Genomic DNA, 27,056 nt, shown 5'->3' on the forward strand with positions numbered 1-27,056 from the left:
GAGCGTGCCCTGACCTCGGGACAGAAGCCCACTGTCTCATCCTGGCCTGTGCAGGGGCCGCCCAAGGACGGGGAGGGGGGATTCTCGTGCCCCCAGGGCATCGTCCGGCCTTTGTCCTCATGTACACCCCCCTCACCTGGGTCACTCCTGAAAGCAGGCCTGGGGTGTGGGCACTCAGAAGTGGGCCTGGTTGCTTGGAAGTCAGAAGGGGCTGAGGGTGCTCTCAGGTCACTGGGCCCGCCCAGCGATCCCCGCAGTCTGAGCAGGTCGGCTGTGGGATCTGAGCCTTGGGCCTTCGAAGAGGGGGGACCTTCCTGCCTCAGCCTACCCGCAGGTGCCTCTTGCCGGGCGTCAGGCCCAGGCGGACCCCCCAAGCCTCCGGGAACGCCGGCCCTCCCCCATCACCTGCGAGGCCCCCTGGCTCCCACCCACGGGGCGGGAGCTGCCGCTATTCCTGAGCACGTATCGCTCCTCAGCTGGGTTTCGCCTGCGCAGCGGGGAAGGGCGCGCTCGCCCATCGCATCGATTGTCCCGTCTACTTCACGTTACCCCAACAGCGCTTCGTTACACCTCAAAACTGAACCATCTCCTAATATCGAATATCCAGCCAGTGTTCGTATTTCCAGCTGTCTCATGAATTCAACTTTTTCACACTTTGTGGACTTGAATCAGGGCTCAGGAAAGGGCCGGCGCTGGGGCCCGCTGCCAGGCTGCCCTCCCTCTGGCCGCTGCTCCGTCCGGGCCCCCATGGTGCTGCCCGCGTCTGCACCCACTGGCGCCTTTCCTCCGGGCGCCTGGCACGCTCCTCTGTCCTCGGCATTTCCTGGGGCTGGCGGGCAGTCCCGGTTCACGGTCCAGCCCGCGTCTCCGGTGTGCACCGGATGCCCTACCTGTGTCCTCTGAGAGCAAATGCCTCGCCTGCCGCGGGCCACCCAGGCTCTGGGCCCTGCAGCGAGAGGGGTGCCCTCGCACAAACCCACGGGCGGGAGCAGGACAGACCCGAGTGCTGAGCTCGAATCCACGGGCTCTCGCCCAGCACTCTGCTCAGAAGGGGTGTACTGGGCACGGCACAGCCCCAGGGGTTCCAGGACCTGTCTCCCCACAGGCTCAAGTCAAATGATGCACCTCGACTTTGCAGCCGTGAATCGCTGTAACACCGGCTCCAGTGTCTTCCATCTACTAATTTGGCAGCAGATGTGGAGCCAAGCTTGCCACAGGGGTGACGCGTACCTCCGGCTCGCCGAGGACACAGGTGAAGGCCACTGTCCCACCCCACCATCGCTCCTAGGTCAGAGGCACCTCAAAGGACCCCCGGGATACCCTCCCAGCAGCTCCAGCCTCTCATCACCAGACGGGTAAACTGAGGCTTGGAGAGATTCTGTTGCTGATGTCAACGTTGGCGTTGACCCAAATCCAGAAGTCCAGAGGGACTCCAAGTGCGTCATCACCAGCAGGCCAAGCGCTTCCCACCCGCCCGGAGGGGGGACCCGTGAGTGGGCAGCGGGACGCGGGATGTGGGACAAAGGACGAGGGCGGCTCTCGCTCTCTGCCAAGCCTCGCCCACGTTCGCGCTGCATTATCATGAACCCCACTTTCCCTCAAAATGAAAACACCATCTCCTGGGTCAGCTAATCTTCTAGGGTTTTCTTGTCCCTCTCAACTCAATGGAAACATGGTGAGGGAGAGCGGAGGGGAACAGCGGTTCCTTCTGCCCCTGCCAGGCGGCCCCGACCCTCCGTGTTCCCAGGATGAGGCGCTGGGACTGAACTTGCTCCCCGGCCGGCAGTGTGCACCAGGGACCTTCCGCCCGAGGCCGGTGAGAGGGCGTCCTTCCCGCTGCTCCAGGCAGGGGACCCCGCAGGGCCTGCTCTGGTCCCTGCTGCGAGGGCACACACCCATTCAGCGCTCACCCTGCTGGGCCTCAGTGTCCCCTTTGTAAAACACGACTGATGAGACCAAGGAGGAGCGTGCACAGAGGGTTGAGTGAGCCGGTGTGCATGACCCCCGGGGTGCTCGGCATGGGGGCTTCTGGTACAGGGAGGGGCGCGTGGGATGCTGACGGTGGAGGGGCACGGTCCCCTGCGCACCAGAGACTGCCTGCATTAGGGGGGCTCGACACCCCTCCACTTTTCACTCAAACAATTGATGAGAACTGGAAGGGACCTCCTCTCCCCCCAACCTGGACCTGACCTGTCCTGCTAACCGCCCATGAGGAAGGGCCCAGAGCGCAGCACCCTCAGAGCTCAGACAGAGGCTCCGGCTGGGCGGTGCTTGGAGTTTTCCATCCAGCAGGTCCCCACTGAAGTTTGCTCCACGACCAGTCCTCACGCACCCCAACAGGTGAAGCACGGCAAAGGGGCTCTGTCCCCCGGGCCTGCCACATGCCCCTGGGGACTGTTCTGCCCCTGGAGTGACGGGTCGCATGGGAAAGGGTGGCTCGGGAGGAGGTCGTGGCTGCACACACGATGGCCCCGTGTCCGGGGGGCAGGTCCACCGGAGTGGGCTATGCAGAGGGTGAGCAAGGAAGTTTGTCTGCAATCGGGTACACAAGCCACTTCTCGTTACGCGTCTTGGATTTTCAAGCTACTGCGTCGTCTGACGGAGGTTTGCAGAAGAGCCACACGGCCCTGTGAGCAGAGTTTCAGGCATCAGCCTTCAAAGCTCCAGGGAATCTTGATCCCGTTTGAAACACAGGTTCCACGGTCTGGTGGGTGGCGGGCAGGTGGGTGGCAGCCCCAGGTCAGGGCGCCCCGGCCTCTGCGGCCGCACCTTCCCCAGGGCTGTCAGCCGTGCTCGGGCGCACTCAACGAACCGCGGAACTGACGGGTTACGGGGTCGGCATCTCGCGAGGGGGGGCCTGAGTGCTGGGATAGGTGGAGGCCACGCAGGGCCCGCGGCGGAGCCCGTCACGGGGAACCCACGGCCGCGATCTTCCTGCGGGCACCCCCAGCCCGGGCGCGGGCGCTTGGACGAAGGCAGGCAGCCCTGGGGGCACCGCCCTGGCCGGGGGGCGGGGGCTGGGATCCCTGCACCTGCTGCGGGGAGGCGGACGCCTGGGCCAGCGGGGCCCTCATGGGTGGGCGTCCCTGGGGAGGGGGCAGGCGCTGCAGAAGAGCCCAAGAGGGTCACCTCCCTGAGACGCAGGGCAGGCGGGGTGTCAGAGAGCTCCGGGAAAGTGGGGCCTCGCTAGAAGCCAAGTGGGGCCGATGAAGAATAAAAGGGAAGAAGGGCCGAGGGGACTTGTCCAGAACCGAGGCAAGGCCACACCAGCTGCCTGCTGGTTTCCAAGACCACAGAGCTTTGGTGTTTGAGATGAAATGTGCCACAAAATGCCACTTCGTACTTCCTAACATCTTTGTCTTGTTGGAAGAAGAGACCTGTGACACCCCCACTGCCCCCCTACAGTGCCCTCCACGGTCCCCCCAATAGTCACCCACAGTCAACCCCCTGGGTCCACCGACGGTCCCTCCACCATCCCCCCACGGTCACCCCACGGTCATCCCTCACTGTTCCCCCCACAGCCACCACAGCCCTAGCTCTCCGCCACGCTCACCCCCACCACCAGCCGCAGCTGCTCCCGCGTGGGCAGCAGAACCAGGACATCCCTGGCCTCTGCGGTCATCTCGCTGTGTCACGGCGCTCCCGTGGCTGCACGCAGGCTCTCAGGACGGGGCCTCCTCCATGGCCTCCTGCGGGGAAGGACTGGTCAGGGGCATGGCCGGGGAGGGGCCGAGCTGCCAACAGCCTGTGTGCCACCCGGACGCCCGGGGCCCCCTGTCACCACCCGGTGGGCGCGGCCCGGCCCCCCAGCCACAGGTGGGGAGCACAGCACCCCCAGACTCACCCCACTGCAGGTTAGCCGGGGGCCGGGCTCCTTGCTGAGCTGGCTGGGAAGGTAGGCGGAAGGCAGCCCGCGGCTGGGCCAGGACAAGGTCCAGGTTTATAAGTAGCTGGGGCACGCGTTGGCTGGAATGCAAATAAACAGTGTCAGGCCGGCCCCGCCCTCCCCTGGCTCCTGTGACCCCAGCTCCACCGGGACCACCTCGCGGCCCCCCTCCTTCCCGGGGCCCGGGACAGAGGGCCATGCAGAAGCCCGTGAGGACACAAAAGCCAGCACCTGGATCATTCCTGAGGTTCCTGGAGAAGGTGGGGGCAGAGGGAGAGCAGAACCCAGAAGGGCACCTGCAGCATCAGGGTGCCTCCCCCGGCCCCAGCACCCCCTCCTGGAGGGGAGAGAATCAGGAGCGTGTAGCAACACTGTTCCCCAAACATGTCCTGTAGGCACAGTCCGACTCCCTTTAGCGCAGGAACTCCGGTCACGGCCCCTGGCTGCGGGTCACCTGCTACCTGCCCCACAGTGAGTAATGCCTGCCACGGGTGAAGGCCGGGTGAGCTGCTGCCCGTGAACCCTGACCCTCTGGGCAGAACGGTGGCTCCAGACCCGGAAGCACAGGGGACGGACAGCAAGCCCCCCCGGAGAGGTCTCTGCTTGGCCGAGCAGGTGCTCCTGTCACCCGGCCACCCAGGGGGTCCCATGAGGGTGGCCCACCCGCCCCTTCCACCCAGACTCGGGCCCCTGAGAGCTGCTGCCCTATCTTTCTCTCCCTGGAGCAGGTGCAAAGCTGTTCATCATTGGACACATGCATCTCCTTTCAAGAGGGCGAAGAGCCCGAGAGAACACAACCGGTATTTCAGGGAGTTCACTGGCTTCTGCGGCCTGTGGCGCAGTGACTACCGGTCCCCACGGCTCCCGTCACAGCACAGGACACGTGGCCAGGAGCGTAGGCACGCGGCGAGGACGTGCAGCGGCAGGGCGACTCCACAGAGCACACACATGCCAGACCCGGGGCGGGGAGCGGTGGGCAGGGGCCCCTGGGCCGTGGCAGGAGGGAAGCAGGTGCTGCACCCCCCGGGAAGGGGAGCTGAGAACCAGTGCAGCGGACGCCCAGGGCCATGATGCGTCTAGCCTCGGTTCCTCCGCTGTGCGAGGGGGTGACGGTGCCTCCGCGAGCTTTACAGGACCTGCGGCCAATGAGCTCCGAACACTCCAGTGAGAAACAAGGAAAAGAAGCCCCTGCGATCCTCCCAAGAGTGCCACCCAGGGATTCTGTAAGGATGGAAAGCCCCCACCCCCACCCCCGCCCACCCGCCTCACAAAGTCCCTGGGGTGGGGGGCAAGTCCCAGGGCACGGGCCTGGCCACGTGGCCTCCAGGTGAGCCCAGCTCCGCGGGCCCCAGGGCCGGCTCCCCGCCCTCCGCACCTGCCCACCTGTCACCGACCACTGTTTTCAGGCTTGTCAGGAGGGTAAAAGCTTTCCTCCCTTGGGAAAACAGAAATGTGGCGAGGCCCCAAAATAAACACCACTTCTCAACGCTTAATTGTCTTCTGGATGAGCTCACGCCATCAAAAGTGGGGAGGAGCCGGGAGAGGCGTGAGGGAAGCAGCGGCCCCCCTGCACCCCGACCATCCTGCGGCCGTGCCAGCCCCTCTCTGGCTGCCCCCCGATAGCTGCCCCCTACCTACGCCCCCCGCGCTGCAGACCTGGTCTTCGTCTTCTGCTAAGAATGTTCTGAAAATAAAGCTTCTGACATCTAAGTCCGCAGAGCACAGGCTCACGAGCAGCGCAGAGACACCGTTCAGCAATGCCAAGGCGTGACGGGCCCGCACGCGAACAGACACCCAAACGTCCTGCTGCCCGGGACACGCCAGCCCACAGCACGCATTTTGTGTGAGTCCCTGAAACGTCCAGAAAAGGCAGCACCCATAGAGGCAGAAAGGGGGTTTGTGGCCGCCCACGGGCATGGGGTTTTGTTTCAGGGCGATGGGAAGGTTCCATGGTGGTGGTTGCACAACTCACAGATTTACTAAAATGCGTTACGCCGTTCACTGAAGACGAACGTATTTTACGGTGTTTCAGTCAGACCCCATAAAGCTGTTTAAATACATAACATGGTATAAAATCATAGAAAAGCACAGAAGTCATTCGGCAGATGGCAGAGCTAGGGCCCTGCTCGGCAGGCGTGCCGTGAGCACACATGCGTGCGTGTATGTGCGTGTAGGCATGTGGGTATGTGCATGCGGGTGTGTGGTGCGCACAGCTTCGGGGACCCAGGGCACCCGGCTGCCAGCCTCTCCTCTGGCCCTTCTCCGCCTGGACGACAACCCATCTTAGGGGGAAGGACTCTGAGCTCAGAGGTCACGAGGCCTCCCCTCGCCTGCGCCCCGGCGCCCGGCGCGCACACACCGTGCGTCGACTTGTGGCACCTCGCCCTCGGGCCTCGTGGGCCCTCACAGCACCTCACGAACACTCCCTCATCCCCACTGTTCCCAGAACGGAGTGGTGGCTCGGGGCGGCCTGCCTTGCTCATTTTCAAAGTAGGGAAATGGAGGCACAGAAAGTAGAGAGGCCTGTCCAGGGCCCCTGGCTCCGGCGTTTCTAAGGCCCAAGCCTGCTGAGAACCTGCTGGAATCCCACAGAAGGCGCCCACTCCTACTAACAGTTCGGGAATGAGCCGTCAGCATTTCAGGAAGCACGAGACATCTGCAGCGTGCCAGGGCAGGGCAGGTGGGGGCCCCCGGCCCCCGAAGGGTCAGGAGGAGCTTGCCAAGGACAGGACAGGCGGCCGGAGGCTGTGTGCTGACCACGCAGGGCCGTGTTTTGCTTGCTGCCCCGTCAGAATTCTTGACCTCAATTAAAACCCGCAGCCCCACAGCAGGGCGTGTGGGAGGGCTGGTGCGAGCACCCTCGGCTCCGGGCCACGCCAGCTGCCTTTTCTCCTCTCTGACCTTTGCTGCGGGCTGCAGGGGACAGCCTGCGACCCTGGACAGATGTGTGTGTGACACCCTGCATGTGATTGCACACACTTCTCGAGGGTCGAACAGCAAGCCACCTCCATCCTGCAGGTGGGCACGGGCCCCTGGGCTCACACCCGTCCAGCCACCAGCCCGGCCCAGCACCCCGCCACGGGGCACCTCTGGGCACGGGGAAGGGACAGACCAGGGGAGCCGGTGGGGCCCAGGTTGCATGGACACGGCGGGACGAGGGCTGTGAATGTCCCAGCCACAGAGCACAAGGCTGTTGGGCCCCTGGGGAGTGACCTCCTGGGCGCACCAGAGACCACCGCCCCCCAGGCCCATGCAGCGTGCCATCATCTCTTTCCGGTGGAGCACAGGTCAGGCCCCCAGCAGTGCTCCCGCCTCCCCTCCTAGACAGGCCCTGCCCAGCCCCGGGCATCAGAGGTGGGGAGGGTACCTCCAGGCCAGGGGCAGGTGGTCACTGTCCTAGGCCAGCTGGGACAGACGTCCTGGCCACCCTTCAAGCAGCCACGGAGTGTTCAGAAACCGTTCAGTACGTTCTCGCTCAATGGTGTGTGCTTTTTGTGTAAATTCTTACGGAAGGCTTCCCCTTCACAGGTGAATCACCGTGAGTCACAGCGAACACGTGTTCCGAAATCAGAAAGGTCAGCCCGCCCAGCTGAGCGAGAGGCTCCGTACGTGAAGTGACCTGAACAGAAGAGCACCTGGGGATGGGAACGGGCAGGGTGGGGGCACTCAGTCCCCCCGAGCACCAACACGGGGTCCCCAGGGGCCCCAGACTTGGGTCTGCCAGACAAGGACAGGGACGCGCCCTCGTTCCCAGGCTGGGGGCCACAGCACATCCTCTGCACCCCGGGGAGACGGAGAAGACCGTTCCCCCCCCCCCAACCACTGTATGAATCCATTCATCACAACATGATGCTTTACTTCCAACCTCCCGGAGCCAGGGTCTCCCCCCGCTTGGCCCTGAAGGCTCACGGGGAGCCTGAGTACTCGCCCCACAGAGCACCAGGTGGGGGTGGCCGGCAGCCCAGGGGCCTCTTTGGGGACAAAGACAGGCAGTGAGACCAGCTTGTTGGCCAGCGGAGTTGGCCCGGCCCCTAGCGCGTCCTGCTCGGTCGTCGCCCGTCAGACTGCAGCTGGTACCCCGTCCCCGGGGCTGGGAGTCTGCGCACCAGCCAGAGGAGCATTTCTGGGGCATGAGCAGAGCAGGGGACATGGGGTCTGCATGCAGGGAAGGTGGTTACTTCACATCTGGGGGTGTCAGGATGGGATGTGCGGGATGTTTGTGCGTCCTCAGTGTCAAACGCTTGTAACCACGAGGTTAAAAAAGCCAAAGGGAGTCAACAGTCCCAGCAGGACGGGTCACGGGAGAAGCGGAGGCGTGGGGAAGCAGGTGCTGGGGTGCCCCGGCATCGGCCTCCGTGGGGCCCCCAGAGACAGACTGCAACCCTCCTTGCCAGCAGAAAAATTGCAGGGACAGAGCTTCCCAGCCACAGCCAGCGGGCCGCCCCCAAAGAGCCGGGCCTCAGCTCAAGGTCGCTTTGCCCTTTAGGTCACGACAATGCAGACTTTTGTAGAAAAACCAGAACCCTCATCCTTTCCATGTTATTCTCCCCAGACCCGGCTCTGCCAGGCACGGGGCACAGACGGAAGCTGAGGGGGGCGGCCCCCCGAGGTCAGATGCCATCCCTCCCTGTCTAGGGGGACAATGGGCCTCCATGACGGTGGCGGTGGCGGTGGCTGTCCTGCTCAGGCAGGTGGTCAGGGAGCACGGTCCCGAGGGTGATGCCCACAGCACAGCCTGGGGGGGGGGGCAGAGGGCGTCCTGGCCACAGGGAGCTCATCCCTGGTGGGCTTGGGGCGGGCCACAGAGTGCAGGGGCCTGGGAAGGAGGGCGGCCCCCGTCACTGGCCCTGCCTCCAAGCAGAAGGGGCATTGCGGGCCTCCTATGCCACCTGCTGCCCAGACACAGGCCCCAGACGCTGAGGTTGCCCCGTCCTGGTCCACCTGTCTGTCAGGGGGTCTAGCCCCGAACGGCTTTAAGCACCAAGTCTGCACAGAACTTGGAGGTGCAATCATGCGGAGAGGCCTCCCGGCCGTCAGGGGTGCCTGTGGGGACCCAGGCCTTCCCACCCCCAATCCAGGCCCTGCCCTGCCCTGACCACACAGACAGAGCTGCCCTTGAGCCCCAGGCCTCCTGGAGGGGTGTCAGTGTGCCCTCTGTCACAGCTTTTAAGGGGAGGAAGCAAGCCGTCCTCCTCATTCCGCCCCGCCCCTCACCCCCACCACTAAGCCCCTGTGCCTGGGATGCTAAGAAGCACCTGGCTTCTGGTGCTTTTCAATCCTCACTGTCCGCCCCTGGGCCTCCTGGACATTCCCGAGGGCACCGTGCAGGCAGGGAACCTCGGGTAGACGTGGCCACGGCAACACTCTGCTTTAGACAGAAGTGCCTCTGGGGTTTAGTGCGAAAGCAGGAGTCTGTACCAGAGGAAGGTAAGACCCCACACGGCAGGCACGGCCAGCACCTGGAGCCAGGAGCCTGGAGCCTGAAGTCGGGAGCTGGGAGCCCTGGAGCCCTGGAGCCAGGAGCCAGGAGCCAGGAACCCAGAGCCAGGAGCCAGGAGCCAGGAGCCAGGAGCCAGAAGCCAGGAACCCAGAGCCAGGAACCTGGAGCCAGGAGCCTGGAGCCAGGAGCCAGGAGCCCGGAGCCAGGAGGCAGGAGCCCTAGAGCCAGGAGCCAGGAGCCAGGAGCCCGGAGCCAGGGGCCAAGAGCCATAGAGCCAGGAGCCTGGAGCCCAGAGCCAGGAGCCCGGAGCCAGGAGCCCGGAGCCAGGGGCCTGGAGCCAGGAGCCTGGGGCCTGGGGCCAGGAACCGGGAGCCAGGAGCCAGGAGCTGGGAGCCAGGAACCCTGAGCTAGGAGCCCAGAGCCAGGAGCCAGGGGCCAGGAGCCCTAGAGCCCGGAGCCAGGAGCCCGGAGCCCTGGAGTGGGGAGCACCGTCCCCAGCAGGCCCCAGGTCACCCCAATGCTGGCAGGACCCCTTCACGCATCCAGGGGACAAGTGCTGAGCCCCACTGACGAGCCGCCAGGTGCTACTCTTGTCACCAAGAAGTGAAGACGATGGCCTGCTCAGCGACGACGCTCTGTCCTTCCCACTGCTCAGGACACAGGGCTTGTGGCCACCTCCTCTCTCTCTCCCCCCTCCCCGTCCCCTAAGCCCAGACAGTAGCAAATCCCAATGTTTTACCTTGGAAACACCCCTGCACCTACCTGCCCACGTAGCCCCCGCACACCTGGTCCAAATCTCTCGCCTCCAGCCTGGACAGTGACAGTAGGCTCCCAAAGTCTCTCCTTCCAGACTTTCCCCCCCATACTCAACACCTTAGCCTCCAGAATGTTGCTGAACAAGGGGCAGATCACCACACTCCTGCCCAAAACCCAAAAATAGCTCCCCCTCTCTCAAGGGAGAAGCTGGAGTCCTGGAAAGTTACAGTGGCCCTCGAGCCCCTCCAACGGCTGGTCCATTTGCTCCCCGACCTCCCTGCCCTCTTGCCCCGGGGCCTTTGCACCTGCTGTTCTGCATGGAAGGCTCTGTCCTGCACATCTGCCTGGCTTGTCACCTCGCTGCATTCAGAAATCAGCTCACGTCTCCTTGCTGGGGAGGCTCATCCTCACTTCCAGCGCTCACCATCTCCCACAGCACTGAGGTAACTGGACACGTTTGTTCATTTATGTCTGTCTGTCCCCGCTGGCAGGCAGCTCCGAAAGTCTTACTGCTGCAGCCCCCCGTAAGAGCAGCTCTAGGCCTGCTGTGTGGGCTCAACAAATATATGCGGAGTTAAAAAATACCCACTACTTGCCTAGAACATTTGCCGACTTGATTCAGTGCACTGATCCTCTAGAGGGGCTATTACTCTCGTTGTACAGATTTGGAAACTGAGGCGCACCATCTCTGAAGACCAGCTCTCCTGGCTTCCACCCATGGCTTTCCTACCGCTTTCACTTCTGGCCTGCTTGGTGGGCTCTGGGGTGACCTGCCTGGCCTGCCGACCCCTGCAGGCCCCGGAAGGAGCTGCAGGCTCTCCAAGCGTATGTGGGGTCCCTGGGTCCATTTCTTCACTGCCTTGGGCTCAGTAGGAAAAGGTGCCCTGTGAACTACTAGGAGTTGCCATCGCCAGTGCGAGCTGCCAACTTCCCAAGGACTTGATGGAAAAAGACTAAGGCCACCCCAAATCTTCCCTGGTTATGAAGAAGACTGCTCACATCCCTGGCATCAGGGGACCCTGCGGGGCGAGTGGCTCGTCGGGCCCCATGCTACCCACACCCTACAGGCCCTGCCCCGAATCCTCGCCCACGAGCTGCTTGCTGCGCCTCATAGGCCCACCTTAGATCTTTCCACCTGGAATACGTTCCCCACGCTCTTCCTCCAGTCGGTGCTCGAGCACCTCCGCTTCCCCGCCGGCCCTCCTCCCCGGGGTGCTGTCTGCAGACTCCCCCCACCCGTGGGCCTCTGTCTTGCCTCTTCAGGGGCCCCTTGCCCCAGGGAGCAGGGTTCTCTGACACCGCACATCTGTAACATGGGAACTCTGTGGCAGGCCCGGCAAGCTCGGTGGGGCCAGAGAATCTGCATTTTGATCCAGTCCCCAGGACCGTGCCTGAGAACTAGGGCTGTGGAGTGACACACGAACCCAGCGGGCACCCAGAAACCTTGCTGAGGGACCCCGTGTCTACTCACTGCCGTGCAAAGGTCGATCAGAAACAAAGGCCTTGGGCTGCTCACCTCCGGGTATGAGGCCGACCGTCTCATCCCCCCTCCACCCTCCAGAGCCCGGTCCTACCCCGCTCCCCCTCACTCTGGAGCAGATCTACCGTCATGAAGAAACTGTCTGGACAGCTGCAGTGCCCGGTCTCGACCACTGGCCTTGCCAGCGGGCGCCCTTCGGCAGCTGGAACAGTGGAGCCCTGTGCACCCCGACTCCCTGGGATCTCTCCCCCAAGGCTGTGCTCAGAGCTGCTTAGCAGGGCCGATGGCTCACTCTCGTCTCCTTCAAATGCCACCTCTGTGGAGGGGGCTCCTCTGGCCACCCAGGCCACAGCTCTCCCTCCAGCGACCCGCAGGCTCATCACCATTTCTGTTTCCTCCCGACATGCAGTGGGACTGAGATGGCTTCCCTAATTTCTTGCTGATTACATGCCTTGCCCACCGACACAAGCTCCTCCACAGCCAGTATGTGTGTCCTGGCTACTGCGTCCCCACGGCCTTGATGACCATCTGGGCTAAGGTTAAGTTCTCAATAACAACCCACTAAGTGGATGGACGACACCTGGCCCAGGTAGAAGGCCATCACTGGGCTGACCTTCATGGCCACTGTCCCATGAGATAGGCCTGGCCAAAGAAGAGAGCACAAAGGCAGCCTTTGACTTGTATGGAGCACACAGCATCCAATCCTGGAAGATGGTTCTAAGGACCCAGAGCTGTTAGAACCCAAGGTCACAGTCATCACATGTGCTCTCCCACCTCAGAGCTCAAGGTCACGGTCATCACATGTGCTCCCCCACCTTAGAACCCAAGGTCACAGTCATCACATGTGCTCCCCCACCTCAGAGCTCAAGGTCACGGTCATCACATGTGCTCCCCCACCTCAGAACCCAAGGTCACAGTCATCACACGTGCTCCCCCACCTCAGAACTCAAGGTCATGGTCATCACATATGCTCTCCCACCTCAGAGCTCAAGGTCACGGTCATCACATGTGCTTCCCCACCTCAGAACCCAAGGTCACAGTCATCACACGTGCTCCCCCACCTCAGAACTCAAGGTCACGGTCATCACATGTGCTCCCCGACCTTAGAACCCAAGGTCACAGTCATCACACGTGCTCCCCCACCTCAGAACTCAAGGTCACAGTCATCACACGTGCTCCCCCACCTCAGAACTCAAGGTCACGGTCATCACATGTGCTTCCCGACCTTAGAACTCAAGGTCACGGTCATCACACGTGCTCCCCCACCTCAGAACTCAAGGTCACGGTCATCACACGTGCTCCCCCACCTCAGAACTCAAGGTCACGGTCATCACATGTGCTCCCCGACCTTAGAACTCAAGGTCACAGTCATCACACGTGCTCCCCCACCCAGAACTCAAGGTCACGGTCATCACACGTGCTCCCCCACCTCAGAACTCAAGGTCACGGTCATCACATGTGCTCCCCGACCTTAGAACTCAAGGTCACAGTCATCACACGTGCTCCCCCACCTCAGAACTCAAGGTCACAGTCATCACACGGTTCCCCCACCTCAGAACTCAAGGTCATGGTCATCACATGTGGTCCCCCACCTCAGAGCTCAAGGTCACGGTCATCACATATGCTCCCCCACCTCAGAGCTCAGGGTCATGGTCCTATGCTCCTGTACTTTAGAACTCAAGGTCACGCTCACCACTCGTGCACTACTTCTCCTAGTCTGTCACACACTGAATGAAACATTCAGTATTACACTTGGTGATGTCCAGCCACAAATGGGGATGTCACTGTAGATCAGAATGAGGTTCCATCCAAATTTATACGTTAACTTTTACAACATGATTCAGGTTTCCTGGACCAACTCCAAAGTTTTCATCTGCTCAAGCTGGTAGCTGTATCCAGAAGGGCAGACCCAAACAAACTCACAGTCTTTTTACAGAAACTCCAAAGAGGCTCTTAGATTTTTGCAGCAAACATGGGATTTAGAGGCTAAGTCTTTGGAACTCTTTATAGACTCTAATCGCGCCTTCGTGTGGAGTAAAATAAATGTAGTCTGGACCTCCATGATTAGACTCTCTGAACAGCCACCTGGAGAGCTGCTCTTCACCAGAACTTTCTGCTCTTTCATTTAGGAAGCTGACTTCGAGGGCAGGTACACCGGAGCTAAAGATGCAAACAAACCCCTTTTGTTAGGTTTTTGGCCTCATTGTGTTTGCTGTTTCATTTCCAGTGGCGTGGCGCTGTGTCACCATGTTAAACAGCGAACCCCGGCGCCTGGTGATCAGCCGGGTCCCCTCGTAACAGGTGCCCGTGCTGTACAGGTGACCCGGGGCCCACCAGCCACTCACTAGCACGTGGCCTCGGAGCGTCAGCTCTCCCAGGAGGGCGGCCCCTGGACCCTCTGCCCCCTTCTCGGCTGTGGTGTAACCGCCGGGGAGCCTGGCTGACACCTGACACCTGTACTTCATATTTTATTTACTATGTGTCACATTTATGCTTTAAGCTGTTCCAGGCGCTTTCATACACACGGTCCCATAAGACAAGGCTAGTGTTGGCTCCACTTTACGGCTGGAGGAGACAGAGGCCCAACAGGGATAAGACGAATGTTCCAGAACAGAACGGATTGACGAGGCTAGTAACAAACTCCTGGGAGGTGCTCTTCCACCCTTCTCTGTCTCCTCAGGCCTGGGGCGGGGCCTACATTCCCAGGGGCCTCGGGACCAGGGCTGTCCCCGGTGCAGCCCCCGAGGACCACGGGCCTTCCAGCCTGCCACGGCACAGACCACCCCTGTGACCCCACAGACAATCAGCACAGGAGCCTGACGCGAGGGGACAGCGCCTGGGTGTTCCGGACGTCCCGTCATGAATTTACAAAGCAGGGCCAGAGCGCAGGCAGGGAGCCGTGTCCCTCCAGCCACCGCGAGACAAAGGGGTCCCACGCCCAGCAGAACAGATGCACATACAACCCTGTCAGCAAACTCTCAGAGCTGACAGGTCAGCCTGTCCCTGTGCCTGCGGGTGGAGGGGCGCTGGCCTCTGCGGGGGAGGTGGCCCAGAACTAGCCAGTCACCTGGCAAGCGCCACAGACTTGGGGAAGGGGGGCAGATGCCAGAGCCGGGGGTTGGGGGGGTGGCGTGGGGGGTGGGGGGGTGCAGGGGGCCTGCTGGCGGCGCAGCCCTGGGGAAGGGAAGGGCCGGGGCTCCAGGGCCAGGGCCAGGGCCAGGCCCCTAGACTTTGCTCAGACCTTCCAAAGCCTTTGTGATGTGTCCCCTTCCTCAGGGGACAGAGTGGCAGTGGGGGTGGGGCACCGCTCTGTGTGTGTGTGTGTGTGTGTGTGTGTGTGCGCGCGCCTGGCCCCAGGTTCTGCTGAGAGGGGCCTGTCCTGTCCAACCACACCCTCTGCCGGGCGGACACCAGGACTTCTGATCTTTGACTTGCTCGTTAGCAGCACCCTGGAGCGCCGCCCCGGGGCACTTAAGGCCCCAGGCAGACGATGAGTCAGGCCAAGTCCCTGCGACCAGTGACCCTCCCATGCCCAAGGTAGGGTGTGGTGGGAAATGTCCCCAGAGGGTGGAGGCTCCTCACACTGGGTGGACCCCAAACGGCCTCAGACAACATTTATTTTGTACCTACTGTGTGGCCCAGACTCCTGGTTTCTGATTCCTACTGTGGTCTCGCAAGGGTTTAGGAGGCTGGGGTCGGGTTGTGTGGGGGGGGACTGGGCTAGCCGCCCAGAGTCCCACTGAGTCACGGCCCCGGATGCTGAGCTCCACAGTGCCTGGCTGCGCTCCAGGGCCTCTTCCAACTTGCTTGACCGCGGCCCTCCGTGGAGCAGTGTATCTAGTGACCTGGAGCACACGTAAGAGTGTGTAGAGCCCTGCAGGACACGTGAGGCCACTGGCTTCCCCTCACCTTGTCCTGTGCCCTCATCAGGCCTGTCAGGCGTGGGCCTGCATCCCGGCACACGGTACCCACGTCCAGTGCCCCCCGGCACCGGGCCACTAAGCACTGACCTGCGTGCCCTGGTATTGGGGGAGGTCTTCAGGAGGCCCACACCTCCCCACCTTCACCCCACCCCGGGCTGGACACTGTGTTTGGCGGCGCCACCCTGCTCCCCTGACCCCGAAGGCACACTCTGCCCGGTGGCCTCAGCCTCGGGAGACTGAGGTGGTGTTGGGACCCACTGGACACTACACATGACTGAACCCCATGAAGGCGGCTCTACAAACTTGTAAGGTCCTGGCAGGCAGGTGCGGAGAGCTTCGGGCCTTGAGGTCGCCCACCGCTAGCCTCCCTCTAAGTCCCCTGGCTTGTTGAAATAGCCGCCTCCCCATCGGGAGGGGCCTGGGTCTTTCCTCAGCTGCTCCCCTGGGCCCTTTGAATTTCACCCAGGAAGCTCCCGGGGTTTCAGACCAACAAATGGCAAAGCACAGATGAAGTGACAGTGGATGCTGCCCCATGAATTTGTGCCCCTGCTTCAGGAGGGTGTGACGGAGCACGGCGTAACCTTTATTTGTGGGGGCTCATAGCCCCTGGGGCCCCAGTGCCCCCAGCACCCGGAGGGGCCAACAGGGACTTGCCCAGTTGTGAGAACCAAGCACAGCCTTGCCCTGCAGAGCCCCGGGGACGTCAGTTCCCGTGTCCCCTGGCCAGGCCGCAGTGCCCAGGGGAGGGGTTTCTAGGTGAGATTAACCCTTGTCAGTCCACTTTGAGGAAGCAGATGAGCCTCCTCCACGTTGTGTGTGGGCCACACCCCATCAGTTGAAGATGTCCAAAGAAAAGCCTGAGTTCCTTGAGGGGAGGGGTTCTCCTTTGGATGCGAGCGCGGTGTCAGGTCTCCGGGGGTCCCAGCCTGCAGGTCCGCCCTGCAGGTTTCAGGAGTGCCAGCCCCACAACCACGTGAGCCTGATCCTTAAACTCAGTCTCTCCCCAGATCTCCCCCATACACATATCCTGGCGGTTCCACTGCCCTGGAGAACTCGGACTATGCTCCCAATTCCACGCTCCACTGTCTAAGTGCACAGCCTTGGCCTCGAGGGCACCCAGGGGTGCTCGATGCTTGAGGGAGGCACCTGAGCCTCCCACCCTGGCCCTAGACCGTGGGCCCAGCTGGCCTGTGTGCCCGGCTGCCACGGGATGGCTTTCCTTCCTGCCCTCCCTGCTGGCGATGCGTCCTCCTGTCACTCGGATGCTTTCCTCGTCCCTCTGTCCACCCGGGGGTCTCCTGCATGAGGCCCCGGGCAGCCTGCTCACCCTGACAGCTTCCCATCCTCCCTCTGTCTCTCCACACAGGGGTCCAGACATCCGGACAACGTGATAAGACAACATGAGGGTCCCACTGTCCCTTGGCCCCTCTGACCCAGCCTCCCTCCTGCCCTCTCCTGGTCAGGAACCCCCAAGTCCCCCCTCCGAGGCCTTCCCTCCCTCCCTCACCTGCCATGTGCTACCCCAGACCCTGGCCCCTTCCCACCCCAGCCTCGGCCCCCCAGACTCCCCTGGCTGATCCCCACATAGGTGCTCTGCCCCCGCAGCATCTGCAGGTCTCCTCTGAGCACCAGTCCGGCTGCAGCGCCACCTCTCCCTGTGACCTAGTGGCAGCTTTCTGACCAGGGGTCTGGGGTGGGAGCAGAGTGGTGACCGGTCGCCCACAGGCCAGTGTATCCCGCCACCAACCCCACTCACAGCACACAGCAGGCCCTCCACAAGTGTTTGAAGGAAGAACTGACTCCAGTGTCAACAGGGCCTTCCTCACCCCCCTTCAAGCCTTGTCTGGGGCCACGCGTCAGTCCCAGCCAGGCCAGCAGGCAAGGGGAACCTGTGCCCTTTCCAGGTGGCTACGAGCCCGCCAGGCAGGCACCTCTTCCCTGTGGGTGAGGAGTGGGCACGCCACCCACGGTTACTGTTAGGGTCACTCTTGCCTCGTCCCAAGAGCAGGATTTGGTGTCCTGGGTGTCCATGGACACTCCATACACATCCACTCCTTCCTCCTCCGTGAAACTGTCAGTGGAGGTAACATGGGAAATGACCACCCCCAGGACCACTGGCTGCTTCTCAGCATTGCACCCACACCCCGAGGGTGGGCCAAGTCCCGGGAACCAGCCCTCACCTGGTGCCACCAGCGACCGTCCCTCCATGCTCCCAGGGGAGAGGGGCTTCTATGCAGGGTCCTGGCCAGGAGCCATGAGCAGCACAGTGAGGGCCCAGGGCCAGGCAGGCAGCTGGAGGAGCACAGGCCAGAATTGAGGGGCCCGATCCCCCTACGGCCCTTAGCTGGGGCCGGCGTGTAGTCCACTGTAAGCATCATCAGGATGTGACGGTCTCTCCCGCACACGCTCACATCAGCCTCTGGCCAGGGCTTCCCAGCACCAGCACATGCAGGCCCGGAGAGGCAGGCTGGCCCTGCTAGGGGGGTGCAGGGAAGAGGCTGGGAGGGTGGCTGGCCACCTAGGCCCACCGTGCTGCCCTGCCCCCACCCACCCCTACGCTGGGCGCCCAGGGTCACGCCACTTGTTCAGGGAGAAGAGCTAAGATCGGGTGACCCCTGCGCCATCATGGTGACAGTGCCCTGGGCCTGGGGTCCTGAGCTGCTCTTCAAAACCCCGTCTTTTTAAGAGCAGAATGCAAAACTCCTGCCAGGTACAGAAATGCACAGCCTGAGCCTTAGGATGGTACTTCACGCAAGTATTTAAGCAAGTGATTCTGGGTGGGACAGTTCTTTGGAAAACCACCGTCTTAAGAATCCTGAGACTTCAAAACAAACGTTGACACCTCCTACAAGTAAAGAAATAGCTCCGTCACTGGCTGCACAGAGCAAGCATTTGTACAGCCGCAGACAAATCTGCGGTGTAGAGCACCTCCCCGGGTTCTGCACCCCATGTGCCCCTGTGCAACCTCTTCCCGGGATGGAGTAAAGGAACACAAAGTGTCCCGGAGAAGCTGCGGATTTACTCACATCCTATGCCTTATCCGTGGATGGTTTAACCCACTGCGAGAGCAAACGGCCCCGGTTAGCCCACGCCGGCTGTCAAAGCTCCTCGAGGTTACAGCAACGTGTAGAAGACACACAACGCAGACCCCCTCCGGGACCCTGTCAGGAGGGTGGGGTGCGCGGCTGAGCAGACCAGTCTGCTGTCCTGGGGCCGGGCGAGGGGACCGGGAAGCAGGCGCTGCCCCTTGGTCTAGACAGCAGGTCACCCACTCCTGCCGCGTCCTGCTGCACACCAAAGCGCTAGGGCTCCTGCCTTTCTTGGATGTCTATGGGCTGAGGGTTTTCTGAGGCTCCACCCCACAGCTCTCGTTTACTGGAGGGGTTCGGTGCTACCCCTGAGCACCTGGGGGACTGCACTGAGCTTAATCAGGTCAGGTCCGCAGGCGCCCTCACGTCCCCACCATCCTCATCTCCGGAAAAAGAATGACGTGGACACAAGCACCCCGCTAAATGGGGGCACTTACAGAGCCTCCTCTTGTAGGCCCCCAAAAGTGCACAACCAACATGAGCTCTAGGCTGACCTCCCCCCCAGGCTTCCTTCTTCTGTCTGTCCCTCCTAAGACAGGCTGGATGTGTTCCCATCTCCCCCACCGGAACCTGCTGGGTGGGTGTGGGATGCAGCTCACTTCTTGCCAACAGTTGTCGGGAAGCTGAGGCCCCCACAGAAAGGGGGGATGAGCCTGTTTCAGGACCACCCAGCCGGCAGCAGCCTTCCCACGTTTGGCTGAAAAGTCCTCTCTGGTGGGAACACGCCAGCACCCATGCACGGGCTCCCTGGAGCCCGCACTCGCACACCTGCACGACCTCCCCGATCCCCGGCCGCTGCAGTGTTACTTTCAGGGAAGGAAGAAAGCAGGAGCTTCCCCGGGCTTCCTCCACTTTGTGACTGGATGCTAATGTGTCATTTTGTCACCTTTTTCATTACTCCCCCCTCCACACCTCTACACAAACCACCCGAACCACCTAAGCCTGCCAACAGGTACCCCCGTGGTGACCCCACCTCCAGCTGCCAGCTGCAGGCACCGAAGACCCAGGCCCCCAGCCAGCCTCCCGCACCTCCGGGCACCTGGGCGCAGCCCTCTCCAGACAAGCTCAGGAAACTGAAGTTTCAGGCCACACGGATGGACGCTGGGGCCGGGAAACTAAGGAGGCCCGGGAGCCCCAGCGCCCCTGCACCTGCTCGGCCACGAGGAAACAGGGGAGGGTGGAGAGGGAGAAGGGTGGTGGGGGGACCCAGGGTGGGGGCAGAGAGGCCGAGTGTGGGCAGCAGGGACTCCGACGTCACCGAGGGAGCCCCTGAGCCCCTGGCTCGGGACTTTGGGGGCAAAGCCCTTAAGGCGGGGGCGTGGAGGCGACAGCCCGTCCACCCGGTGTCCGCGACCCCTCACCCCCCCCCCCCCCCCGGGCCTGCCCACCGCGGGGTCGCCGGAGGGGGCGGGACGGTCGCGCTCACCTGCGGGGGTCGCAGTCCCTGCGCGGGTCGGACTCAGGCTTCGGGGTCGGGGTCGGGGTCGGGGAGTGGGCGGGGGTCGGGCTCCGGGTCTGGACTGGACTCCGGGTTGGGGTCCGCCTCCGGGTCGGGGTCGGGGTCGGGGTCGGGGTCCGGGTCCGGGTCCGTGTCGGGGTCGGGGTCTGGCTCCGGGTGAGGGTCGGGGTCGGGGTCGGGGTCGGGGTCGGGGTCGGGGTCCGGGTCGGGGTGGGGGTCCAGGTCGGGGTCCGAGCGCAGCGGGGTGAAGGCGGCAGCCGTTATGCGGGATCTCGGTGGAGCCCGGGGAGGAGGCGGTTGCGGGGGGCGAGCCGAGGGGGCGCGCCGGGGCTGCGGATTGGCCGGAGCTTCTGCCCCGCCCCGCCCCCGCCCCTCCGGCTCGGCCCCGCCCTCTCCCCTCCCCTCCCCTCCAGTTCCTGCCCCGCCCCCGCCCTGTCCCCTCCCCTCCACCCACCCTCCTCCATCCCTGCCGCGTCGGCCCCGCCCCTCCCCCGCCCCGGGTGCCCACTCCAGAGGGGAGGAGCGAGGCTCTCGGGCTTGCGGCAGGTGGGCTGGCCGGCCCCTGGTTCGCAGCCTGCCGAGGTGCGTGGACCCTGGGATTGCGCACCTGCCCGGGGCTTCGGCCTCCTGGGCTTGCAGCCGTCGGGGGTCGCCCGTCGGGGTCGTTCCGAGCCGGAGGGGGAGCGCGTGGCCTCGGAGAAGCCCCCGCGAGGTCGCGCCCCCGCCCTGGGCGCGAGCTGGACCCCGTTTGCCGGGCTCCGGCCCCGCCCCTGCGCAGCCAACGGCGCAGCCCGCCCCGCCCGCAGCCCCGCGCGCACCCGCACCCACTCGCGCCGCAGGTGCCGCGCACTGCGGGGACCCTCAGAGGGAGAGTCGGCCCGGCAGCGCGGGGAGGGCCCGCGGTGCTATGAGGGGTGCCGGGTGCTGGTCCCACTGCTGTGGACACGAAGCTATTGCAATTGCGGGGGCCCCAAGGAGGGATGTCCCCGAGGAAGGACTGAGATTGTCCGAGGAGCAAAGGCAGACCCTGGACGGCGGGAGTGGCTGCGAGTGAGGGGTCCGCAGGTCAGACGTCACTGGCTCCGGTGGGATTTCTCAGATCCCTCCCTGGGGGTGACCAGCCACCCAGTGACATTCCGCAGAAACCTTTAGGGGCGGGGTCAATGGGCCTAGACCTTGGAATAGCAAGGACAGACCCCTGAGGCCTGCGGCAGGCAGTGAATGGGCTCAGGCGCCTCTCCTCCTAGGCCGGCTGGGCTGCCCCCCGCATCCTGGAAGGTGCCCCAGCTCAGTGACCCCTGGGCTCCAAGTGCCAGCATCCATCACAGCCCCAGCCTCTGAGAGGCTGCTTCTGCCTCTCCTTCAGGTCTCTCCTTCTCCTGCCTGCCCCTCGCCTGGCTATCCCCAGCTTTGGTTTCCCTCCTGTATCTCCTAGTGCATCACCTTGCGCACAGACGCCCCCACTTCCAGTGTGAGCCCCACCACGGTCTCTCTCATTTACTGCTGAAATCCCAACACCCAGAGGAAGTTCATATGTCAGGGCCACACTTAAAAGTATCAGCTCAGGCAAAGCTTTTCCCACCTCATTAGTGGCTCTTCCTCTGGACTCTGAACCCTCAGGTCAGACCTCCATCCTATCACAGGTTCACTCGCAGCGTGGTTGTTTACGTCTCCCCATTCCATCCCGACAGCCTCACAGTTGTGCACAAGCGTCAGCCATGCCAGCCGTCTGCGCCGTGTTCGTGGTTATATAGAATTCTGCTGAGCAGGAACCAACCTTCCCGATTTACGGAGGAGGCCACCGAGGCTCAGAGAAGATCCCGGCTGCGAGGCCCCGTGGTTAACAAGCAGGAAACAGCCTTCCCTGTTCTGGAGCCCGGGGAACCTCCCTCGTCCCCGCTGATGGCATTTACTCGCTGCTGCACCGACACTTAGTGGGCGCGTCTCCTTAGCAAGCAGGAGCTTCTTGAAGAGATGAGCATGTTAGCAAACCATCATAAAGTACACCGTTGCATTTGTTATTTAACTTTCATACGCCTCGAAACAACCCTCTCCACTAACTCACGTGATGGGTCCGAAGCAAAAATTGACAAGGGAAGTATGAGCCCATAGCTGAGCACGTGGATTCTGCAGCTTGACTTTTGAGGCCCAAACCCTGGTTCTGTCACCTCCTTGCTCTGTGATCTTAGGTAGCTTAGCATCTCTCTGCCTTTGTTTCTCTATCTGTAAAATGGGCTTAATCATAGTACTTACTTGCAAGGCTGTGTGAGGATTAATTGAGTCAATATTGATAAAACATTCAGAAACTGGCATCATAAGGGCTTACGCAACTTTTAGCCTTTCTACTTTTGTCTACACAGCAGAACAGTATGTGGCCACGTGATTAAACTGTGTCAAGCAGGTGGAAAGCACCAGGTGCTTCCCCTCACAGCCAGGAGCTCCTGCGGGCCGGTCTTAATTTACTTTCCCCTTTCGACTCCTTGATAGCTGCAGGGGTGACGGAGCAATGACCCATTTGAATGAAGATGGCCTGTGCCATCTGTGAGCCGGCACAAGGAGGACAAATGGATGGTAAAGGCCTTGGTGCTGGGGACAGGTCATCGCAGACCAGCTGCTAGACAGCTCAGAGCCTCCTCAGGAGATAACCTGCCAGATGCAGACCTCAAGAAAGGCTACGGTCCAGGGGTCATGACATCTGGCAGGTGTGTGTGGTTCACACGTCTGTAGGAGAGCTTTGCCAACTTCTCCTGGACCCATACTCCCAGCTTGCATCAAAATTTGTCACAGTTCACACCGACGGCCAGGAGGCCCCCCCTAGCTGTTCCCTCTGTCCTGTCCTCAGAAGGGGTGGGGCCTCAGGGAATCCCCTCTCTGTCAAGTGCTGCAAGTTGGGAGTGGCGGCGGCGCTGTGCTCTCCAGGAAGGTGTGCAGAGTCCTTCTTCAGAACCTGTGAACATGACCTTATTTGGAAATCAGGTGTTTTCAGGCCTATCAAGGTAAGATGAGGTCATGTGCAGGGGTGCGGGGAGCCCCAATCCAATATGACCGGTGTCCTTAGAGGAAGAGGAGAAGAGACACAGAGGCAGACAGGGAGGAGATGGCCATGAGGATGGAGCCAGAGATGGGATGAGGCGTCTGTAAACTAAGGCTGGCACCACCAGGCAATGAGGAAGAAGAGAGGACCCTCCCCCAGAGCCTTCGGGGGCATCGGATCTCCGCCTTCTGGTCACCAGATCTGTGAGAGAAGAGAATTTACTGCTTGAAGCCCCGTCCGGGCTCCTTTGTCTCGCCGTCCCAGGATGCTAACGTCCTGCATGTGGCTGTGGTGCGTGGCTCCCGGGCTCGGGCTGACGGTGGCACAGATCGGGGCGGCTCCGCGTGTTCTTGCGTGTGAGCGGCATCAGGGGGTACCTGCAAATGGAGGCCAACAGGAACCCACGTATCCCATTTTCTCAGTGTTTTGTGCTGGGAATAGGCCCCAGTGAGGTGGGGCTGGGGTGTGGTTTGAAGGGGGACGTAGGTACAGTTTCCAGCGACCTCACGAAGAGCTCCCCATCCTTCACGTTACTGTGCCAGGAGATGCCTGGCCCTCTGTGTTGAAAGCGTTTGTGTTTTCCTGGAAAAGGTGCCAAGTGCAGCTAGGTGCAGCCCGGATGAGTTTCCCAGGGTCACTGGCACAGAGTACCACCAAGTGGGAGGCTTAAAACCACAAGAATTTATTTACCCTGGTCCCAGAGGCCAGAAGTACGACCTCCAGGTGTGGGCAGGGCGGCACCCCACGCCATCCCAGATGTGGCCTTGCCACCACGTGGGGCATCCCTCGGCTTATAGACGGCCCGCTCTGATCTCCTCCTCATCCTCACCGGGCTGTGGTCTCTGAGTCCTCTCCTTCCCTCTTCCTATAAGGACACTGGTCATACTGGGCCAGGGCTCACCCTCCTGCTCCAGTGTGAGCTCATCAGAACTAATTACATCTGCAACCAGCCTATTTCCAACCAGCGCATTCTGAGGTGCCGGGGTTCAGACATGAACATGTCTTTGTTCAGAGAAGGGACACTAGTTAACCCCCCATCCCAGATTCTTTAATTCTGTTTCTCGTGACCAGGGGCTGTTCTCAGCAGGACGGGGCTTCAGGGGAACACAGGAAAGGCTGCTTCCCCAGGGACGTGGGGCTCTCTTCAGGCTGAAAGTGGGGGTTGGCAACAGTCATACCCGCAACTAGGCACAGTGGTTTCTTCTAGAAGAATTGGCAGTATTTTCCAGGAACAGATCTAGCTTCTGCGCCGATGGCCCCGGGGGATAAGCTGGGGGTTTCCTTGCCGGTGATGGCTCTTCCAGCCGAGAGGAGTCTCCTGGCTGCCCGCTGCGTTGGTGACAAGGGACCTGGCCTCTCGCTCGGCACCCCCGGGAGCCCTGGGTGCTGCCCGCAGCTCAGAAATGAAGCGAGAGTGTCATCAGACGCCAGTCCTCGCTGGTGTTCCAGTGGGAGGACGCCAACGTGACACCTAAGTACCGTGTTCAGGACAGGAAGCCACGCCCCTGCCACCTCCAGGGTGCAGGTGACAGAAAGGATAGAGGGACCCATTTTATTATCTTGTCATGAAACAAAGAGGAACGTTATGTTGGGACCAGAGTCAGAGGTCTCTCTGAACAAAACAAACCAGCTGCCACCGGCCTCTGTCCTTCTAGCGAGAGCTTACAGGTGACGTACCATGTCCTGGGGAAACGAGCAGCCGAGGGAGCGATGCCTGCACATACTTAGTCACTTTAAGAACGTGCTCATTATAGACGGGTACCTGTGAAATACACGCTATTATCTTCCTGCCTCTACCTAAATCATCTACTCACCACCCTGTAAGCTTTTTTTTTTTTTTTTTAATTAATCTGCCTAGGGACACCTGCAGTGGCTCAGTGGTTTGGCGCCTGCCTTCAGCCCAGGGTGTGATCCTAGAGACCCTGGATCGAGTCCCGCATCGGGTTCCCTGCATGGACCTGCTTCTCCCTCTGCCTGTGTCTGCTTCTCTCTCTGTGTCCCTCATGAATAAATAAAATCTTTAAAAAACTTAATCTGGCTAATATTTCTCAAATTTCCTATGTCACAGAGTGATGTCCTTGGAGACGAATAAGGCGTCTTGCACGGACTGCACCCGCTCTAGTGGCCCAGGCTGCCAACATCAGTCTAAAATTTATTTTTCCCTTAGACGCCTGAATGGCTCAGCAGACTAAGTGTCAGACTCCCAGTTTCCACTCAGCTGGGATCTCAGGATCGTGAGGTCGAGCTCTGGGTCAGGTTCTATGCTCAGCAGGGAGTCTGCTTGAGATTCTCTCTCCCTCCTAAAATAAAATAAAAAAAAGCGGTTTTCATTTTATCTACTTTAACTTTTCTATCTGTCCATTATTAATCTGTCAGTTATCCACTTGGTGTGTAAGCTCTGTCCCCTGTCACCCCTTCCTTTCCCTTCTGTCCTCTGCGATGGCTCAGTGATGGCTCAGAAGAGGGTCAGAACCATCCTGGGATACAGTGAGCTGGCCCCATGGAAATGGCCCAGATACTCCTAGGTGAGTACAGTGAGCACCCCTGCTCCTAAGCTTTAGGGGTTTCCTTTCCATCATTCACACAGATCTTCTTGGTCTGTGTCTTAATTCTTGGTTGTGGTGTGGACAGCTGAGTTTATCAGTGACCTTCTGGTAGAACAGACATTGTTATATTTGGTAAAACAGGTTATGTGTGTTGTTACTGCCGACAGGGGAGAAAAGAGAATGAGATTTAGGATGATTTCAAGCGCCTTCCACTCAGATCCCCTCTCAGATTGGGGATGCATTAAGCCAATCGAAAACCATCTACTGAGCTCTCACTGTTTGTCCTGAGGCCCCAGGGAGAGGGGCAAACATGCTCTGAACCCAGAGTAAGGACACCGGAGGGGAGGGTCACCTGGAGTGAGGACACTGACAGGGAGGGTCACCTAGAGTTAGTATGCCAGCAGGGAAGGTCACGCGGAGTGAGGGCACCAGAAGGGAGGGTCACCCAGAGTGAGGACGACAGCAGGGAGGGTCACCTGGAGTGAGGACCTGGTGGGGAGGGTGACCCAGAGTGAGGATGCCAACAGGGAGGGTCACTTGGCATGAGGACGCCGGGCAGGATGGTTCAACAAGGAATCAAGTACTGAGGGCCCTGCAGAGTGTTAGGTGGGAAGAGGGTGGTAGAAACTGTGATGGGCCCTTCTTGGATTTGTTGTGGAAAGTGAATGCACTGTCCTCATGAATCCATACCTGAATCCCGTGGGCTCCCCTGTTGGGGAACCTCAGAGCTTGCTGTCCTCTCCCCGCTGACCTCGAGCAGCCCGCATCCTGCAGCCACCCTCCGAGGAGCCAGAGTGGCGCACCCACTAAGGGTGCAGTGGGGGCATCAAGCGTGCCTGTCAAGGGAGGCGCGGAGGTGGACGTCGAAGCGAGCTGCAGGGTGTGATGCTGTTAAAACACTTGTCCCAGAAGTCCTGGAAATGAGCTGGAGGCAGCTCCCGAGTCCTTTGGAGACACTGACATTAAGATACAGATTCCAGAACCTACGCAAAGCTGCACTATTTAACTCACTGTTAATTGTATTTGTTCAGGACTGAACTAGCACAGTATTTCATCTTTAAGGATTTTATTCATTTATTTGAGAGACCGCCCTTGCACAGAGTGAGGCTGGAACAGGAGGAGGAGCAAAGGGAGGGAGGGAGAAACCCAAGCCGAGTCCCCCTGAGCGCAGATCCGCACTTGCGCTCAATGTCAGGACCCTGAGATCATGACCTGAGCTGAAATCAAGTCTGACCTCAACCAACTCAGCCACCCAGGCGCCCCTGAGCTGGCTTCGTAGTTCAAATCAAATGAGTGTGACAACAAAGGAAAGCACGTTCGCTGCGGCCTTGTTTACAGTAACTGTGATGTGGAAACATCCTAAGTGTCCACAAAGGCATGAGTGGATAAGGAGAGGGTATGTGTGTGTGTGGGGGGGCTGGGCTGGGGAGTGGGGTATCCTGG

The 27,056-nt window shown here is 61.2% G+C and overlaps 1 protein-coding gene and 1 long non-coding RNA gene across 11 annotated transcripts in view; one reads left to right on the plus strand and one right to left on the minus strand.

Moving 5' to 3' along the window:
• The window catches only part of FRMD1 (FERM domain containing 1), a 33,174-nt gene extending 12,402 nt beyond the window's left edge, over nt 1-20,772 (minus strand). The window contains exons 1-6 of one of the 10 annotated variants that reach the window (XM_072831131.1): nt 20,641-20,708; nt 19,614-19,723; nt 18,512-18,646; nt 17,666-18,330; nt 3,845-3,966; nt 3,554-3,689 (exon numbers count right to left, since the gene is read on the minus strand). In XM_072831131.1, coding sequence (XP_072687232.1) covers nt 3,554-3,622 — 69 coding nt within the window. In that variant the 5' untranslated portion in view covers nt 3,623-3,689; nt 3,845-3,966; nt 17,666-18,330; ... (1 more) ...; nt 19,614-19,723; nt 20,641-20,708. The other 9 variants (XM_072831092.1, XM_072831112.1, XM_072831121.1 and 6 more) reach the window with 9 other exon arrangements.
• A 63-nt stretch (nt 20,773-20,835) lies between these two features.
• LOC140635873 (uncharacterized) lies at nt 20,836-25,402 on the plus strand. The gene is made up of 3 exons (XR_012033195.1): nt 20,836-21,098; nt 21,725-23,029; nt 24,926-25,402. It is a non-coding gene; the product is annotated as an uncharacterized lncRNA (long non-coding RNA).
• The last annotated feature ends 1,654 nt before the right edge of the window (nt 25,403-27,056 follow it).

Source organism: Canis lupus, chromosome 1 (genome assembly GCF_048164855.1).
Source record: "Canis lupus baileyi chromosome 1, mCanLup2.hap1, whole genome shotgun sequence".
In the NCBI taxonomy this organism is placed as follows: Eukaryota; Metazoa; Chordata; class Mammalia; order Carnivora; family Canidae; genus Canis; species Canis lupus.